Below are 20035 nucleotides of genomic sequence, written 5' to 3'. Positions count from 1 at the left end.
GAAGGAATTGGGAATATGGGATGGCGTTTTTACAGGGGGCAGGGTGGGAGGAGGTGTAACCTATGTAGCTGTGGGAGTCAGTCGGTTTATAGTAAATGTCCGAGATAGAAATGGAGAGGCCTCGGAAGGGGAGGGAGGAGTCTGAGACGGTTCAGGTAAATTTGAGGTCGGGGTGGAAGGTGTTAGTAAAGTGGATGAACTGTTCAACCTCCTCGTGGGAGCATGAGGTAGCGCCGATACAGTCGTCAATGTAGCGGAGGAAAAGGTGGGGGGTGGTGCCTGTGTAGCTGCGGAAGATGGACTGTTCCACATATCCAACGAAGAGGCAGGCATAGCTGGGGCCCATGCGGGTGCCCATGGCTACTCCTTTGGTTTGGAGGAAGTGGGAGGATTGAAAGGAGAAGTTGTTACGGATGAGGACCAGTTCAGTCAGTTGAAGGAGGGTGTCAGTGAAGGGTACTGGTTGGTTTGGCAGGAAAGGAAGAAGTGGAGGGCTTTGAGGCCTTCGTGATGGGGGATGGAGGTGTATGGGGTAATTGTGTACATTGCTTAAAAACTATTTTGATTGACCTGGCAGAAGAATTGCAACAACTCTTGACCCCGGTCCAGTTTTCTCAGCTAATGACTTCAAAATGAAACTACAATTATAGAAGTCACCTGAAGGTTTTCATTTTATTCATTCATGGGATGTGGATTTCTTTGGTTAGGATTGCATTTATTTCACGTCATTAATTATACTTCAAAAAGTGTGGTGAGCTGGCTTTGTGTACTGCTGGAGTCCTTGGGTTATAGCTACACCCACAGCGCTAATAGGGAGAGAGTGCCAGGATTTTGACTGTGACAGTGAAGGAACAGCAATACTTTTCCAAGTCAGGATGGTGTGGGGTCTGGAGTGGAACTTATTTATGTTCCCATGCATCTGCTGCCCCTGTCCTTTTTTTTTAGAAACAGGCCATTCGGTCCAACAAGTCTACACTGACCCTCCAAAGAGTAACCCACCCAGACCCTTACCTTATTACTTACATTTCCCCTGACTAATACACCTAACCTACATATCCTTGAACACTATGGGCAATTTAGTATTACCAATTCTAGATGGTCGCAGTTGTGCTTAGAAGATGCTCTCTAAGGAACCTTGATGAATTTCTACAGTGCATCTTATAGAGGTTCATAAAATCTTGAAGGGCATAGATTAGGTGAATAGCCAAGGTGTTTTTCTCTAGGTGAGAGGGCATAGGTTTAAGGTGAGAGGAAAGATTTAAAAGGGACCAGAGGGGCAACTTTTTCACACAGGTTGGTGTGTACAGTATATGGAATGAGCTGCCAGAGGAAGTGGTAGAGGGAAGTACATTGCAACACCTCAAAGACATTTGGATCGGCATGTGGGTCAGAAAGATTTAGAGGGATAAGGACCAAACACAGGCAAATGAGACCATTTCAGTTTAGAAAACCTGGTCAGCATGGACGAGTTGGGCTGAAGGGTTTGTTTCTGTGCTTTATAACTCTATGACTGGGGAGCCCAGTACATTGGTGCAAAAGATAAGGCTGAATCATTCGCAACAATCTTCATCCAGAAACACCGAATAGATAATCCATCCTGGCTTCCTCAAGTGGTCCCCAGCATCGTGATATCAGTCTTCAGTTAATTTGATTCACTCTATGTGATGAAAAGATTGAGGCACTGGCTAGTGCAAAGGCAATGGGCCCTGACAACAATGGGCCCTGACAACAATGGGCCCTTGCCAACTTTTATAGGTGCTCCATCGAGAGCATTCTGTCTGGATGTATCACTATGGCAACTGTACCATTAAGATTGGAGACGGTTACAGAGAGTGGTGAACTCAGCCTGGACAATCACAAAGGCCAACCTCCCATCTATAGAATCCATCTACCAGGCCCGCTGTCAAGGAAAGGCCGCCAGCATTCTCAAAGATCCATCTCACCCTGGCAATGTTTTTCTACAATCTCCAACATTGGGAAGATGGAACAGAAGCCTGAACACACGCACCAGCCAGTTTCAAAACAGTTTCTACCCTACTGTTGTTAGAATATTGAATGGACTCACAAACTCTTAACAGTGCCTGTACCTGTGTTTTTGTTTTTGCTGCTGTTTACCTATTATTTACTGTCTATGCTACTTAACTTTGTGGTCTGCCTTATTGCTCGCAAGACAAAGCTTTTCACTGTGCCTCGGTACACGTGACAATAAATTCAATTCAATTCAATTCAATTCTGGCAATAGTACTGAAGATTTGTGCTCCAGAACTTGCTGCACTCCTAACCAAGCTCTTCCAGTGTGTTATAACACTGGCATCTATATGACAATGAAAAAAATTGCTCATAAATGTCTTGTTCATAAAATGCAGGATAAATCCAACCTAGTCAATTACCATGCCATCAGTCTACTCTCAAGCATCAGTAAGGTGATGGAAGGTGTCATCAATAATGCTATCAAGCAGCCCCTGCTCAGCAATAACCTACTCAGTGATGCCCAGTTTGGATTACACCAGGGCCACTCAGCTCCTGACCTCATTATAGCCTTGGTTCAAACATAGACAAAAGAGCTGAATTCCAGAGGTGAAGTGAGAGCAATTGTCCTTGACATCAACATAGCATGTGACCATATGGCATGAAGGAACTCAGGCAAAACTAGAATCGATGGTAAATGGGGGAAATCTTTCTGTGAGTTGGAGTCATACCTGGCACATAGGAAGATGGCCGTGATAGTTGGAGGTCAGTTAACTCAGCTCCAGGACATCTCAACAGCAGTTCCTCAGAGTAGTGTCCTAGGCCCAACCATGTTCAGCTGCTTCAACAATGAGCTTCCCTCCATCAAAAGTAGGGATGTTTGCCAACGATTGCACAAAGGTCAGCCCATTCACAACTCCTCAGATACTGAAGTAGTCCACATCTAAATGTAACCCCTTCTCAAGGGTAATTAGGGATGGGCAATAATCTGGCATGACACCTAAAGCCCATAAATAAAGAAAAAATGTAAGCATGTATTCATTTTACAATTCAATTCTCATGTATAAATGTAACTTGTGATGTGGCATTTGTAGTCATAAGGAGCTCAAAATGCTGTCAGTGCTTAGTTGTGCCCATTTACAATCAGTTGCAGTCCACTCAGAGCCCTCTCTATTCTGTCCCCCTCTCCACAAGAGAGACACAAAGAATAAAACCTTGAGAGGCACCACTCTGCCTCATATGGTTAACAAAGCTTCCACGATCATGTCAGAAGGATTAGCAGGTTGATTACCTCTCACAGCACCTGCCTAGATGTTTCGTCAGCAACGATTATGGAGTAAATGTGGTTGACCATGAAGATCAATGGCCCCCTCCTGTGCTCACCCCCACAACTCCTCCAACCCAGATCTTTTTGTATCATTTTAGTCAAATCTTCCTGTATGGTTTTAACAGTGATGCTTCAGTACAGCCATCCACAGCAGCACTTGGGACAAGCACCTTTAGATTAGATTAGATTACTTACAGTGTGGAAACAGGCCCTTCGGCCCAACAAGTCCACACCGACCCGCCGAAGCGCAACCCACCCATACCCCTACAACCTAACACTACGGGCAATTTAGCATGGCCAATTCACCTGACCCGCACATCTTTGGACTGTGGGAGGAAACTGGAGCACCCGGAGGAAACCCATGCAGACACGGGGAGAATGTGCAAACTCCACACAGTCAGTCGCCTGAGGCGGGAATTGAACCCGGGTCTCTGGCGCTGTGAGGCAGCAGTGCTAACCACTGTGCCACCGTGCCGCCCACCTTTGATGTGGCTACATTAGCTGCTGCATCTAGGGAAGTGTTTAAAGAACTCAAAGGTTTTAAGTGGGTAAATGAGTGAGGGAAGCTCAACTCAGAGGCTGGACAGTTGAGTTGAGCTCTGCTGATGATCACGGAGCCACACCAGGGATTAGACAGCATAATAATTCTATAGTAGGTATTGTGTAGTAAGCCTAAGTCTCCAAAGCTATGCTTAGTATGAGAAATATTCATAGGTTCCTCTCAGCAGCCCCGACAGTCCATTGGCATGGGGATAGTTATACTTTCTAGACAACTAAAATGCACACACATTTGCATTTCTAGTGTGTATAGCATTGTTTCTGCAGCTCACTGGTGCTGTTATTTCATGAGAAGATCTGGCCCAATTTATTTGACCATGTCATGAACAATCCTTTCATGATAACAAGTCCTGGGAAGGGGCTTGACCTAAAATTTTCAACACAGAAACAGACCCACTGAGCCATATGATCATCTGAATAGCCACGTACCACAATGAAGTGATGTTCTCGGGAGTCATTTCTTCAGTGATCTTTATTGGAAAGTGTAAGAAGACAGTCAAGATTTAACTGTGAAGCCACTGGTACCTGAATTATTTAAAAGTTCTTTTTTTCAAGATATGTACTTTTATTCATCGAATAAATAAAGTACTGTTACGGGAAGTTAAAGAAAATTCAGCGTAACTCCATACTATAAAATTTTGAAATCCAATTTAACATTAATTTTGAGACTCAGCGTCTGACCAAATACAAAAACACTCCAGCTATGAGTGTGTTTGGACAAGGTTTGCAAATTTATTAAGCAATTAAACAAGTACAGTGAAAATGATCCATAACAAGGCAATAAATTTATCTTATTCACAATGGAATAGTCGTCCTTGGTAGGCTAGGGTGCTTCTTGTCCAAAATTCTTGCTCTGTTTCCTTCTGTGTTCTGCACATGTACACAGGTCCTATTAACTCTTTCTGAACCACAATCACAGCAGCACCAGTAGTATCCCTGAAGTCTGATTGGTCCAATCAGTGCATGATTTAGACTCTGATTGGCTAGGTGAGGCATGTGCAATGCCCAGTCATTTCTTGATGCCAATTTAGGTTCCACGAATAACTCATTGTCTTACATTTTGCTAATTTTATATGAATTTTTAATTAAATTAGACAATCATCTGACTGTGACTGTGACTGTGTCCTATTAGATCATTCACTTTTAAATAACTGTCTGTTATTTGGAGACCTGATGGGCAATATGCTTTACTGTGGCTGTTGCTATTTTAAAATAGCTACTTACTGTTAAAAACAGATTGCAAAGTTAGTTATAACTTTCAACAAAATTATATCAAACTAATAAAGAACGTACACAGTGAGTAATACTTAAAAATATATACAAAGTGTCTGTAATGTAAGCAGATAGAAATCCTCAAATATTCTTACACATTCAATTTGTATATGAGTAACTAAATAGGTTGTATAGTTCAAAAGCTAACCCTACCAACAGAAGCCGAAACCTAATAGAAGTATATTTAGATATTTAGATATTTAGATACAGCATGTTTATTCTTATGAGCATCAATTTATCGAGTCATGGAGATGTACGGCATGGAAACAGACCCTTCGTTCCAACTTGTCCATGCCAACCAGATATCCCAACCTAATCTAGTCCCATTTGCCAGCACCTGGCTCATATCTCTCTCAACGCTTCCTATTCATATACCCATCCAGATGCCTTTTAAGTGTTGTAATTGTACCAGCCTCCACCACTTCCTCTGGCAGCTCATTCTATATATGCACCACCAACAGCTTTTACATGAAAAAGTTGCTCCTTAGGTCCCTTTTAAATCTTTCCCCTCTCACCCTAAACCTATGCCCTCTAATTCTGGACTCCCCAAACCAAGGAAAAGACTTTGTCTATTTATCTATCGATGCCCGTCATGATCTTATAAACTTCTATAAGGTCACCGTTAGCCTCTGATTGTCCAGGGAAAGCAACCCCAGTCTATTCAGCTTCTCCTTATAGCTCAAACCCTCCAACCCAGGCAACATCCTTGTAAATCTTTTCAGAACCCTTTCAAAGTTCACAACATCCTTCCTATAGGAGGGAGATCAGAATTGCACAGAATATTCCAAAAGTGGCATAACCAATGTCCTGTACAATCGCAATATGACCTTTCAACTCCTTTACCCAATGCTCTGACTAATAAAGGAAAGCATACCAAACATCTTCTTCACTATCCTATCTACCTGAGACTCCACTTTCAAGGAATTATGAGCCTGCACTCCAAGGTCTCTTTGTTCAGCATTGTAATACTCTTAATATTTATGATTATAGGGGACATTTCAAATTGAAAGATACAGCAAGTATAATAGAAAGAAACTTTCCTCCAAGCAGCTCTGAGTTGCTTCAATACAATTTCTATGCTACTGATTGTGACAATGAAGATTCCAGTCTGTGAAGTTCTATAGTTTCCAGGCTTTTGATGTATCATGGCTGAAGGCCTAAGGCAGAGATCTTTTGCCATTGTGTCTGCAAATCCGCAGTGGCTAGCCCAAGCTTAAGAGTATGCTAAATGAAATGATGTAGTGTCTAGGTGTCATTTCTTTGCACATGCCCACCATTATTATCCAGATATGTTCTGACCTCATGATCTGTTGTAGATACAATGATAGCTTTCTTATCTTCAGCAAGGTATTTGTATGTGATGAGGTGATACCTGTTAGCTCCCATTACTTAAGAGTTGAGACATGGCTAATATGGTATCAGAAGATTCAATTGGTTTCTATCACCTACATATACCATAATCAGAGGTGATTCCAACTAAGCAATTCAAGATTGTATCCAAAGTAGAAACTCTATTATACAATGTTTTGTCATAGTATGATCAACGTCTGGGCACATTCCATTTTCTGTTTCTGATGTGGGCTATTTTCTTGAGCTGTCTGTGGCAAGGAAATAATTATGGAACATGTTTAACTCCAAGTAATGGTTTTACATAATAGTTTTAATGTTGTATTAAACATTTTGCATTCCTTCGTACACTGACAAAAGTACCAGATATTTGAATTACTAGTTCAAGGACTAATTAAATACTTGACTAGAAAAAGAAAAAGGACCTAAAATGTATTTTAAAGTGTCTTAGTTACTTTAGCTTATTTTCTTTCTCTGGAAGTTCCTCAGAGCAAGAAGGACACTTTGATTGTTACTGTTTGGTCACATTGTGAAGACACCTGTCATGGTCATTAGAACTCCTGACTTAAAGGTAAAGTCTATAAGCTCACCCACCAGTCAAATTATTCAAAATAATTGAACAACATTTGATTATTTAAGATACATTTGGATACTGGAAAACAAATAAGTTTTTGAGAAAATGTTCAAGTCTTATAAAGGATGTGAAATAGAGCATTTAGAAATGCATAATATGAGTCAGTATGGCTTCATGAAAGGGAAATTGTGTCTGACAAATTTACTAGAATTCTTTGAGGAATTAACAAGCAGTATGGATTAAGGCAAAGCAGTAGAAATAATATATTTGAATTTTTGGGAAGTGTTTGATGAGATAACATATATTTGGCTACTTAATAAGAAAAGAGCTGATGATGCTGGGATTGTATATTGGCATTGATAAATGACTGTCTAACTAATAGATGACAGCAAGTTGGATTAAGGTGACAGTTTCAGGATGTCAACCTGTGGAGTGACACAGGAATTGGTGCTGGGGCCACAATTATGTCCAATATATATTAATGACTTGGACAAGGAAAGTGAATGCCAAGTTTATGTTGGATGATTAAAGAAAAATAAGTGGGAGGCAAGTGGTGAGGATGAAGTAAAGAATCTGTCGAGGGGCATGGATAGATTAAGTGAGTGGGCAAAAATTTAGCAGTTGGAATATAATATGGGGAATTGAGTGATTATGCATATTGGCAGGAAGAATAGAGGAGCTGAATATTATTTAAATGGTGAAAAACTACAGAAAGGAGAGATTTTGGAGTTTGTATCCATGAATCACAAACAGCTTGCATCCACATAATAGGGAAGGCAAATGGAACATGGGCCTATATTTCAAAGGGAATGAAATATAAAATTGGAAGATTTTGTGAAAACTGTACAAAGCATTAGTCAGCCCACAGCTGGAATACTGTGGGAGTCCCTTATTGGAGGAAATATATACTGGCATTGGAAGCAGCCTGGAGAAGAGTTACAGGGCTGGTAGCAAGTACAGGTGGACTGCCTTATGAGGAAAGGTTGAACAGATTGGACCTGTACTCTTTGGAATATGGAAGAATGAGACACAGCCTTATTGAAACATACTGACAGAGAACTTAACAGGTTAGGTGTGAAAAGGTTGCTTCTGCATTGGGCAAGAATCTAGGATGAGAGGGTGTAAGCTTAGACTAAGGGGTCATGCATTTAAAGAATTTCTTCTCTTATAGGATTGTGTAATTGTGGACTTCTTTAGCACAGAGGGCCATTGTCTGAGTTGTTAAGTATGTTCAAGATAGACAAACTTTTTATCAGTAAATTAATCAAGGATTATAGGGAAAAGGCAGGAAAGTGGAGTTGTGTTTTATCAGATCAGCTGTGATCTCATTGAATGATGAAATATTCTCAATGGGCTGAAGGGCCTACTTGTGCTTCTATGATTTTGGTCTAATAGTCTTAAATTATAGGTTAAGAAAGGAAACAATTTTTGTAATCTTTTTCTTATTTTTCAGTAGAACCAAAGAGGCAAAGAGAAACGATACCTACAGAAGAAATCACACCCTTATAATCCCCAGTTCATGTCATGGGTATGAGATTTCTCATCTAAATTTTTTAGCAGATTGAAGTGGAATGGCCATTGTTTACTCTAAATGTTAACTCCAGTTCCTGAAATCATGGGATTACATTTTTTAAAGAATACGACTCTAGATGACAATATCTCCAATCAAGAGGAGGGACACAGTCTTTTGAAAATAGTATCAATCGCCACCATTACTGCAATTGTAAGCTTTATAACTATAATTGGTAACATTTTAGTCATTGTCTCATTCAAAGTGAACAGCCAACTTAAGACTGTGAACAATTATTATTTGTTAAGCCTGGCCTGTGCTGATCTCATCATTGGAGTGTTTTCAATGAACCTCTACACCTCTTATATTCTAATGGGTTACTGGTCGCTGGGAAATCTGACATGTGATTTGTGGCTGGCATTAGATTATGTAGCTAGTAATGCTTCTGTCATGAATTTGCTCCTCATTAGCTTTGACAGGTATTTCTCAATCACACGCCCTTTGACATATAGGGCTAAGCGTACACCTAAAAGGGCTGGCATAATGATTGGACTGGCTTGGTTAATATCTTTTGTATTATGGGCCCCAGCCATTGTATGCTGGCAGTACCTGGTTGGAGAAAGGACAGTGCACCCAAATGAGTGCCAGATACAATTTTTATCCGAGCCCATTATTACTTTTAGCACAGCAATAGCTGCTTTCTATATTCCTGTGTCGGTGATGACGATATTATACTGCCGTATCTATAAAGAGACAGAAAGGCGCACTAAGGATCTGGCAGAGCTTCAAGGAACAAATGTGGGGTCTGAAAATGAAGTTGCGCCTTCCAAAAAGACTCTTTTGAAGTCCTGTTTTGGCTGTGAAGGCAACAAACTTTCAAACAAGGAAATTTGCGAAGTTTCATGGTCTTCTTCAAACAGGAGCACAACAGTGACTCTAAAATCCACGCCTGCACCAAATGTCACAGAGCAGTGGCTAAGCAGTAGCAAAATGGGATCTTTTGTTAATCGCCCAGCATCAGGCAATGATGAAAAGCTTGCCACAACATCAGTCAGTTCAGGATCTCAAGAGCAAAATCAGGCCAATGTGAGTGGTGGTGAAGATGACGCAAGGATGTCCTTTGGTAAGCATCCTATCATAAATGATTATGAAAATCAAAACACCTTGATGACCCCTCTAAAAAAGATGAGTGATAAAAAATATGTTTCTTACAAATGTAGTAAATTGGCTGTTAAGAATGGAAGTTTCTCATCAACTTCAGATGCAAGTAATGGAAGCACAGAAGGAAAGGTAACACCCTGTTCATCTGCTGACTCAGAAGGTCGAACTATTAGAAATCTTGATCAAAATCTTGGTATCCAGATCACCAAAAGAAAACGGTTGGTTCTGGTCAAGGAAAAAAAGGCTGCCCAGACGCTTAGTGCTATCTTACTAGCTTTCATCATCACCTGGACACCTTATAACATTATGGTATTAGTCTCAACATTCTGTTCAAATTGTATCCCATTGTCATTGTGGCATCTTGGATACTGGCTGTGCTATGTCAACAGCACAGTCAACCCAATGTGTTATGCTCTGTGCAACAAAACATTTCGTAAAACATTTAAGCTGTTGTTATTATTTCAATGGAAGGGAAAGAGAAGTGAAGAGAAATCAGGCTGCCACAGTCAGTACTCAGCAGCCAACAAGTAAACTACACAATGTTCGTGATAGAGTAAAATCAACATTTAATTTGAATCATGCAATTCACTTTATACATCGCATGTGACCAACAGCACTTTGTGATTAATGGCAGGGTTTTATGTTTGTGGGTCAGATGCAGAATTGGGACAATAGCCTAGACATTGTTTTGTGGGGAATGGAAATGGAACAGACCAGCATACGTAAAAACCAATAAAAACGACAGCCAATCTCACAAGAAATGAGTCAGATTTTCATGTTGTAGCACTATTTCAAGCAAAGGGTGTCAAGTGGCAGGGATAACCTGTACAATTTGCTAGGTCTCAAGGTTCATAAATATTTTGCATGTCACAGTGGCAAACACTTCACTATGTGAAAGACTATTAAATGAAACACAAGACTCAGTGCTAAAATTATTTGCTACATACTGCATCATAGTGCCATACTACTCAGGAAATTGTGTCTTCACCTTTACTAGACAGCTCTTCCTGCTTTTAGCTAGTTTATTTCGCTCTTTTGATTTGTCCTCCTTTCTTAAAAGCAGGAACACCCTTCAGGCATTCTTTCACAGCCACCTGTGACCTCAATGCACTACTTTCTGCTGAAAATCACACAACACCAGGTTATAGTCCAACAGGTTTAATTGGAAGCACACTAGCTTTCGGAGCGACGCTCCTTCATCAGGTGATAGTGATAGAGTAAAATCAACATTTAATTTGAATCATGCAATTCAGGTGATAGTGGAGGGCTCAATCGTAACACAGAATTTACAGCAAAAATTTGCAGTGTGATGTAACTGAAATTATACAGGCTACGACAGTGGATGAATGGGCACCGCACAACAATCAACAGACAGGACGGTTCACTCCCAGTTGGGGAACACTTCAGTGGTACAGGACATGCAGCCTCGGACCTTCGGGTGACCATCCTCCAAGGTGGACTTCGGGACAGGCAGCAGAGGAAAGTGGCCGAGCAGAGGCTGATCGCTAAGTTCGGTACCCATAGGGAGGGCCTCAACCGGGACCTTGGGTTCATGTCACATTACAGGTGATCACCATTGCACTACACACACACACACAGACAGGTACACAAAGACGTGCACACCTGCACCCATACACATCTTTATAGACATACACACTCCCACACTCACACATACACCTCCTCACAGACTTAAGACACTCTGCACTCACTACACACACACACATACTTTCTCACACTCACAACCCCCACCCCAGACAGACAGACACACACACAGACAGACAAAGACCCACATGCACACATATATTTTGTGTGGTGAATTTGTACTTGCAGAGTTACATTGCACTTTGCTCAAAAACTACATACATTCATGTAGAACTCTGAGCTCAAAAACTGCATGAATTTATGTAAAACTCTGTTATCTAACTTTTTAGATTAGAATCAATCTAAACATCAGGTCATAGACAGAGAACACAGGGGGCTAACACCTTCAACATATTGTCTAGTTACCACCATTGTTAACAGCTAACCCAAGAATGCAACTTTAAAAAAAGGGTTTTGTGATTTACACATGGAAGAAGTGAAATTATTACTGTATTCTAACAGATGAAAGGCTTAACAGACAATCAATTTTTCAATGTATAATTTCAGTTACATCACACTGCAAATTTTTGCTATAAATTCTGTGTTACGATCGAGCCCTCCACAATCACCTGATGAAGGAGCGTCGCTCCGAAAGCTAGTGTGCTTCCAATTAAACCTGTTGGACTATAACCTGGTTTGTGTGATTTTTAACTTTGTACACCCCAGTCTAACACCGGCATCTCCAAATCATGACTACTTTCAGCTGCATTTGTAACTGTCAGTAGGCTTTTGCAAAGGAGGGGAACACAAACCATCCAAGGCCACCCTGATATTCCCTTTACTAAATGCCCAGACAACTGGTCTTTCCAGCAGGGGTTATCAGATTTACAATCAGGAATGGAAACTCGAGGAGACTTTTCCTTTCCTGTCAGCCATAACTCAGTGGTAGCATTCTTACCTCTTCATCAAAATGCTTTTGGAAATTCAATCCTGCACCAGAGCCTTGAGCACATAATCTAGCTGAGATGTCAGTGCAGGACTGAAGACAGTGCTGCACTGTTGGCAGAGTCATTCCAAGAAGGCCACTCCCATGATATAAAAGAGGGCACTTTATGAAAAAGAATAGGCAGTTTTTCCAATATCTTGGACAATGTTTACCTCGATTCATATAAAATGCAGCTTGTCTGATCATTACTATTTGTGGGAGCCTGCTATGGTCAAATTGGCTTTCAGGCTTCCTATATTTAACAGTGACTGCACTTCAAATTTACTTCTTTACAAGTGCGTTGGAGCATCCTGATGTTATGAAAATTACAATATAAATACAAGTCTTTCTTTTTAACCAAGGGGCATTGTAGTCAATTGCAATAACTTTATTGTCACTCTGACCAAAATCAGCAAACTCATCACTTCCAGGAATTGAACCCCAGGGCCTTCTGCTCTCTATAAGAATGGTCATTAACACAAATCACAAAGGGAATGCAACATGGGCTTTTAGGGAGTTTCTAATTATAATAACGCCTTTTGGGATAAATGGTGAAGCGAAAGACAGCACTCACTAGGAAAGAAGTAGGATGATGAGAAAAGAGGAAGTGAATCACTATATGAGAAACTGATGTTCATTCTGCTCCAACAGAAGTATAAGAAAAGGCTATCATTACCTGTCTGAGCTCTACATTTACAGAATGCTCTACATGTGTAACCAGAAGAAATTAAAAAAAGGAGCAAAATTCTCCAAAAATGTTAGTGGTGTGCAGCGATAGAAGTTTTTGTACAGTACAAAAATAGTATCCTTTTGGGGTGTGACTTTTTCCTGAACCTAAGTGATGACGTATAAGGATTGGGTTGGATAGAGTGCTGGAATTAGGTTGGTTTAAGTTGAGCATCTGATGTAGATACCTTCACACCTTTAATGGTAGTTATCACCCACAGTGAATGTGATGCCTCTGCATGCCATTGTAGTCTCACATTGCTGAATACATTAGAATACATAATGCGAGGGTGTGACAATATTAGACTTTTGTGGTTGAAACCAGATACTTGTACGCTTTACACATTTCCTCATGTACCCCTCCAAGTGTTTTGAAGGCATATGAAGAAACTTCAAGATAAATGTGGCCAGAAACTAATTGTTAAAATAAATTTATTTCACAGTGAGTGAACAAGCTACTTAGCAATTTTGATCAAACTTATTTAATTCAGTCAATTTTGTCTTTGCATATTAATGCAAAAGCAATGTACCCTGTATATGCTACACTTGCCATCTCAATGTACTTTGCTTGATTTAAACAAGCTAACTCATATCCAAAATGTGCATTCATTACTAGTGTGTTCTGTCTGTCACTTCTTAGATTTGGTTCTATTCACAACCAAGGGGGATAGCTTCTAGATTGCTCTAAGAAAACATTCAAGTTCAAGGATTTCTTAGCACAATGAATGCAAGATGCTTGCCAATTCCTGAGCATAGTAACTTGTCCTACAGAATTTGAGTCTTGCTGAAAAATATTTACAGTTGAAGCTTTTTATCTCGTGTTCATCAGGACAAACACAAGAATTCCACATTTCAATGGGAACAACAATTTATACAGTACAAGAAAATACTGATGATTGTTTTGTGAGTCTATTGGTTGAGGCATTGTTGTTATTATTATTGCTATTGTTTATATTTTTAAAAATGCACAATGTATAGACATTTTATTTGTCTGCAGGGGACAGATTCCTGTATATAAATATGCGTAGCTTCTAGTGAACATATGTAAGATGTACTGTGAGCTCAGTTGTTAATCTTAAATGGCTTATCACATCCAGGATTATTCAGCCAGTGTCTCATTTTTTCAAGCAATGAATTAAATATTCATTACAATCAATTGGAAAGCAATATACAAAGTTCTAGTCACATTTAGTGTATTTTTCTATAAATAAAACCCATGTTTTTACTTTTAAAGAATTATATTCAGAAGTAACTACTTTTCAATTCCTTAATCAAACTATCCAAAATATCACAGATGTCTTTTCATTTTGAGATCCATCTTCAAATTCAGTTCTGAGAACGGACAACATGTCAGCTCTTTTCTCTCCTCACAGATGCTACCTGACCTTCTGAGATTTTCCAGCATTTTCTCTTTTGGCAACACTGTCCTCATTGTGTTGGATATTGTGTGACACTTACACTGAGTAACTTCAGTCCAGTTTCGACTCAGCATTGGGTCCATAGACAAAGTTCTTGTTAATTATGTATAACTTAGTAATCAACACTGCCTTTCAGGGAAAAAAAAATCATAAGGATGGCTGGTATGGAGACTATACAAGATTCTATTGATACCCTCTGGAAGGTCTCCTGAAACAGCATTGTTGAGCTACATAGAACAAGCTTTACTTTACATCTGGCCAACATAAGGACCTCGTTGATGTGATGGTTCCATAAATGCAGAATGATAATTCTTCAGTTTCATGAGCACAAAAAAAATTGACGGTTATTAAAGTGAGTACATGTTTATAATACATTTAGACAGCACTTGACCATCCTTTTTATAACTTTGTAAAATTGCTGATTGAAAATGTGTTATCTTACCCCCCAATCAAACTGGCCCTTTCCCAGATGTTCTGTTTTTGCTCTTGATATCAATGTTGTTGTTTGATACAAAGCACTTTCTCTTGTTGCCATTATGGACTTTATTGAGTCACAGAAGATGCTGTGATGATTGCAATCCTGAAATCTTTAACTGAATTCTGTTCAAGTGAGATATTCATTTAGAGATGTCAACCTAAAGGTATTTTAGCAATGATTTATCACAGAATAAAGGTTTAATAGTTATTCTCATTTCATGACATGCATAGGTTATTACTTGAGTTGTACAAATATTAAACTGGAGTGATTTTGTTTCTACAGAATGACAGTCTTCTCTAATGCACATCTAATAATTTTGATAATCAAAAGGAATAGGCACATGCACATAACTAAAAAATGTAGTCAAACCTGGGATACTTGTGCATTATTTGGTCAGTGGAAATTGTATCTGTGTTAAGTCTGTACTCTTCCAAATTTCAGGACGTTTTATCACTTACCTGCTTCATTTGAAGACTCTGCAACTATATATGGTGAGAGTGATCTGCTTAAATGCTAACTGTTGTAATGATTGTTTAGCCCTCATATGAAGTTTGTTGTTGGATACCTAAGTAATTTATTCACAATTTCTATCTATTAATGTTGAACTAAGTTGAAAAATTGAATGAAAAGGTTTTATTAATAAAGTATTGGTATTACAAATATTCAGTTGGTTTGTAAATGTTTGCACATTATTGTGTTGATTAAAACAATCATTTTGCCATAAATGCTTCACAGAGATGCCAACAAACCAGAGTTTAACAATCTGCCTGGTTCATAGTGATACATGCATAACCCATAAATAAATTTGTTTTTGAAATGAATGCATTTGTAATTAGAAAAGGTAGCACAATTTAATTGCTTTACTTTTCTCTTGTTGATAATAACTTTCATCAGGATATAATTTAAGAATCATTGATTTTGCATCCAATTAAGCACTCATTGTACATGAACTCCTGAATGACTCCTCGTGGGATATCCAACTGCTAGACCATCACAGTAGAGCACCACAATTTTCAGCAGATTCCACTTCCAGCTGGAATGTTAGTCACAAATAGAGGCAAATTCTTACTGTTATTTTCTCTTTTGGTCTAGCTTGCAAATATAATAAAACTAATTGCTGTACTTCTATTGCACATGTAGGTTAGATGGCAACAATAATATGTAGAGTTCATAGTTCCCCTATAATTATAACAGAACTGTTTGAGATATTCAGCCAAACATAGTGACACCAGTCACTATCTGTATTATGCCCACTCCACAATAGAAATTTACTGCCTTACAATATTGAAACTGCCCACAGAAACATTCATACACACATCAATCATACCCTCCCACTTGGAATTTGGAGGTGAAGTAATACCTTGTTAAGACTTAGAATTGAGATTTGTCACTTGTGAGCCCATTCTTTCCCTTTCTTTTAGCTTCACTTGTTACATTTTCTGTCACTATGTCTTCTCTCCCCTCCCTTCACCACGATGCGACTATCTGTTCTTTCCAATCTGGTAGTTAGACACACCATTGTTCTACCATTCTCACATTTCAATCACTTAATCTGAACTATCAACATCCTCTCTCTCCCAGCACTCTAGACCCCCTCCCCACTATTGTGTAAAATTCTGTCCCCTCCACACTACAGGGTTCTGAAGAAGGGTTACACCTGGAACTTCCACTTCTGTGTTCTTCCAACCTCCTGCATGTTTATCCTCCACACTGCATGTTAGTTCTGATGAAGAGACAGCTAGACTCAAAATGTTAACTTGTTCTCTCTCCTTGGATGCTGCCTTGCACGCTGTGATTTCCAGCACTTTTTGTTTTCAGTACAGATTCTAGCATCTGCAGTAATTTGCTCCTACATTGTCTTTGTATCTCTGTGTGGTAGTCGCTTGGAATGAGGATGGTTCTTGCTCACAGTAAGAGTTGAGTCTTTTAATGTGGGGAGCTGTTTTGCACTGGCTGATCAGAAAATTCTTCCACTCTTGCTACCTGCCATATGCATATCACAAGGATATAAATGGTCATAATCAATTGGTTTGGGCCCATTATGATAAATCTTTGGTGGCCATCAATATGTAAAGAGGGACTTAAATCTCTGGTTCAGAAGGAGGGATGCTACTTCTCTTATTTTCTTTTGAAGAAAAATTGAAAGAGAGGGGTTCAGTACCGAAGGAGAAGGAACCAATTACAATTTCAGCTAATATAATGTCTAAGAAAGGAAGTTGAATATAGGAGCAAATTACTAGACACAAAACGTTAGCTTGCTCTCTCTCTATGGATGCTGCCTGACCCGCTGTGATCTCCAGCATTTGTTATTTTCAAGGGAAGTTGAATGATTGATAGTTTACTGAGAAAGAAGTCAAGGTGGTGGATGAAATTATTTTGGAGAAGGCATGGATGCAAGTAAAAGAGAAATGATACTGCAAATGGGGTTCAGGGCAATAGCAGGGTAGCCATATTTGACTTGGTGGGCATGTGCTGTGGGAAAAGGGAACAGAAAGCCAGCTGTACAAGTGGCTTCAATATTACCAAAATGGAAGATCAGAAGATCTTTGCAAATTGTCTGTGTAATGGAGGTGTCATGTATCAATAGTTCACCTCACTGTACTTAATGAATCAAACAAGATCCTCACAACACCACTCTTACATGTAATACAGTAGAATGGATATCCTTCAGAAATGTTATTGATGGACTGAAGATATTGATTCAGTGCAGGATAGAGATCTTAATAGTATTTACCATTTGAAGACAGATTTAGAAACTGAAACAGAATTTTGTGTTTGGTCAATTCAAGAAGCATAAATTTATCATAGCCACTGTCATTTTTCTTGAAGAAACTTAAACCAACAGATTTTTAATTTGAACTGAACTCTTCACCAGTGAGAAAAAAAGTTTGTCCTTCAAAACTATTGATTAAAGTAAGAGCTACAGATTTTAGAACTGAGGAGAATCCAGTTTAGAAAATAGAGCAAAGTTGGTTGTAAGAGCTTGAATTGCATTTTGAAGAAACTCTGGTTTGGTTATGATTCGGAGATGCCGGTGTTGGACTGGGGTGTACAAGGTTAAAAATCACACAGCACCCAGGTTATAGTCCAACAGGTTTAATTGGAAGCACACTAGCTTTCGGAGCACTGCTCCTTCATCAGGTGATTGTGGAGTATAAGATCGTGAAGATCTTTTTCAGTTTTTAATTTCAGTTACACCACACTGTAAACTTTTGCTATAAATTTTGTGTCTTACGATCTTATACTCCACAATCACCTGATGAAGGAGCGTCCCTCCGAAAGCTAGTGTGCTTCCAATTAAACCTGTTGGACTATAACCTGGTGTTGTGTGATTTTTAACCTGGTTTGGTTACTTCAGCTTGTTTTTTTTTATATATCTGTCATGAACACTGGATTTCACCATCAGTATTTTCATTTGGATTCTGAAATATATTTTTTTCTTGTGCTTGCAAGTTTTGTACTTGTTAAAAAGTATTCACATTCTCTTTTTCAACCAGCATCAACATCACACATGCACTGTTAACTTGTAGATATAGTTTACTCTGCTCAACAATATGCCTTACCCCCAAACCTGAACTAATTCCTCTTGACATTTTAGCGTTCAATAGCTTTTTCAGCAACACTGCAAATGTAATTTAGTTTCAGCTCTTTACACGCATCTTACAAAGAATTCTGTCCCTTCATCTGAGCTAGATTTGAATCAAATTTGCAAAAGTAAAATAATTACATTCAGACCCATTGAACCAGTCAATCTGAATCATGTCTTGAAAAGGATTCATCATTTTTTTTCCATAAAAATTAGTTCATACATGCTGTACCAAGCGGTGTAACAAATTTATTCAAACTACGTTGATATATGTATTTGTTATTACCCTTGCAGTAAATGGTACTTTAATATTCCTAAATACAACATTTACTTAAGAAAAATGACAAATTAAAGTATGAATTGGATTGATTTGCAGTTTTGCGTAATACACCAAAATTATAGTTCATCATGCGAGCTATCGCTACATTTATCTCGCTTCTTATTAGGTTTTACCATCATCCACGCATATTTGCACAGATTTTCTTTATTGCAATCATTCTGCCAGTACAGAATATTTCTTCTGTTCAGGTTGGCTCCAGCACAGGCATTGTACCACCATCCTCCACCTGAAATCCCATTCAGCTCAACTTTAGCACAGTTCTGAAAGTAGTTGTCGTTATCACTATCTTTTGTGGTGAATTTTTGGTTATCATGGATATATGCTTCTGTATCTTGTGTCAAAGCATCAGCTGCTGTTCCTTGATAAAGACCAAGCCTAATTTTGTACTTGGCTTTTTCATGTTCAATAAGGAATGGATCATATTCTCCCCATTTCATTTCGCCATTAATATCAATTAGCTTTATTCCCAACTTGTATGCTCTTGGCTTGCTCGTAAGTCTGTGCATGAATTCATTGCCCAGCCAATGATCGCCATTAACCAATCCAAATCCTTGCTTGTAGTCCTCCCATGTTCGGTCAAAATCCAAGGAAGTATTAGCAGTGATGTGCTGGACCACGGTCCAGCCGCCTTCTGCACTGTGCATATCACAATACACAACTATAAGATCCTTCATTAGTTGAATGATATAAAGGCCGTCTTTAGCCTTACCTTCTGACTGCTGAAAAATTTCATAACAATCATTGGGAAAACCTACATAACAGAGACATCAGTTAAAACAGCATCACAGCTCAGTTTTAGAATTTCACATTGTTTTGGCATCTCTTGTATTTATTTTACAAAAGCTCCTTGTAAGTAAAGAATTCTCTGCTGTATCATTCTCCAATTCTATTAAAGCTCATTTTAATGAGTTAGTTTGCTACATGGAGTCATACAGCATGGAAACTGACCCTTCTGTCCAACCAATAATATATCCCAAACTAAATAGTCCCATCTGCCTGCACTTGGCCCATATCCCTCCAAACATTTTTTTTTAGATTAGATTACATTACAGTGTGGAAACAGGCCCTTCGGCCCAACAAGTCCACACCGAACCACCGAAGCGCAACCCACCCATACCCCTACATTTACCCCTTACTTAACACTACGGGCAATTTAGCATGGCCAATTCACCTGACCTGCACATCTTTGGACTGTCGGAGGAAA

The 20035-nt window shown here is 39.1% G+C and overlaps 3 protein-coding genes across 7 annotated transcripts in view; 1 reads left to right on the top strand and 2 right to left on the bottom strand.

The window, feature by feature from the left end:
* The window catches only part of aven (apoptosis, caspase activation inhibitor), a 114477-nt gene extending 107966 nt beyond the window's left edge, over nt 1–6511 (bottom strand). The window contains exon 1 of the mRNA XM_043698493.1: nt 6425–6511. Within this exon, the coding sequence (XP_043554428.1) occupies nt 6425–6511 (87 nt within the window). The remainder of the gene's footprint in view (nt 1–6424) is intronic.
* Nucleotides 1–17991, top strand: part of chrm5b (cholinergic receptor, muscarinic 5b) — a 51454-nt gene extending 33463 nt beyond the window's left edge. For 2 of the 5 annotated variants that reach the window (XM_043697985.1, XM_043697984.1), the window contains exon 2: nt 8503–10851. In XM_043697985.1, coding sequence (XP_043553920.1) covers nt 8638–10248 — 1611 coding nt within the window. In that variant the 5' untranslated portion in view covers nt 8503–8637 and the 3' untranslated portion in view covers nt 10249–10851. Of the gene's footprint in view, nt 1–8499; nt 10852–14563 lie in introns of those variants that run through there. The other 3 variants (XM_043697983.1, XM_043697982.1, XM_043697986.1) reach the window with 2 other exon arrangements.
* A 220-nt stretch (nt 17992–18211) lies between these two features.
* Nucleotides 18212–20035, bottom strand: part of LOC122554006 (fibrinogen-like protein 1-like protein) — a 6893-nt gene continuing 5069 nt past the window's right edge. Inside the window, exon 3 of the mRNA XM_043698492.1 lies at nt 18212–19582. Coding sequence (XP_043554427.1) covers nt 18888–19582 — 695 coding nt within the window. The 3' untranslated portion in view covers nt 18212–18887. The remainder of the gene's footprint in view (nt 19583–20035) is intronic.

Source organism: Chiloscyllium plagiosum, chromosome 10 (genome assembly GCF_004010195.1).
Source record: "Chiloscyllium plagiosum isolate BGI_BamShark_2017 chromosome 10, ASM401019v2, whole genome shotgun sequence".
Classification (NCBI taxonomy): domain Eukaryota; kingdom Metazoa; phylum Chordata; class Chondrichthyes; order Orectolobiformes; family Hemiscylliidae; genus Chiloscyllium; species Chiloscyllium plagiosum.
This window is presented reverse-complemented; position numbering and strand designations above follow the sequence as displayed.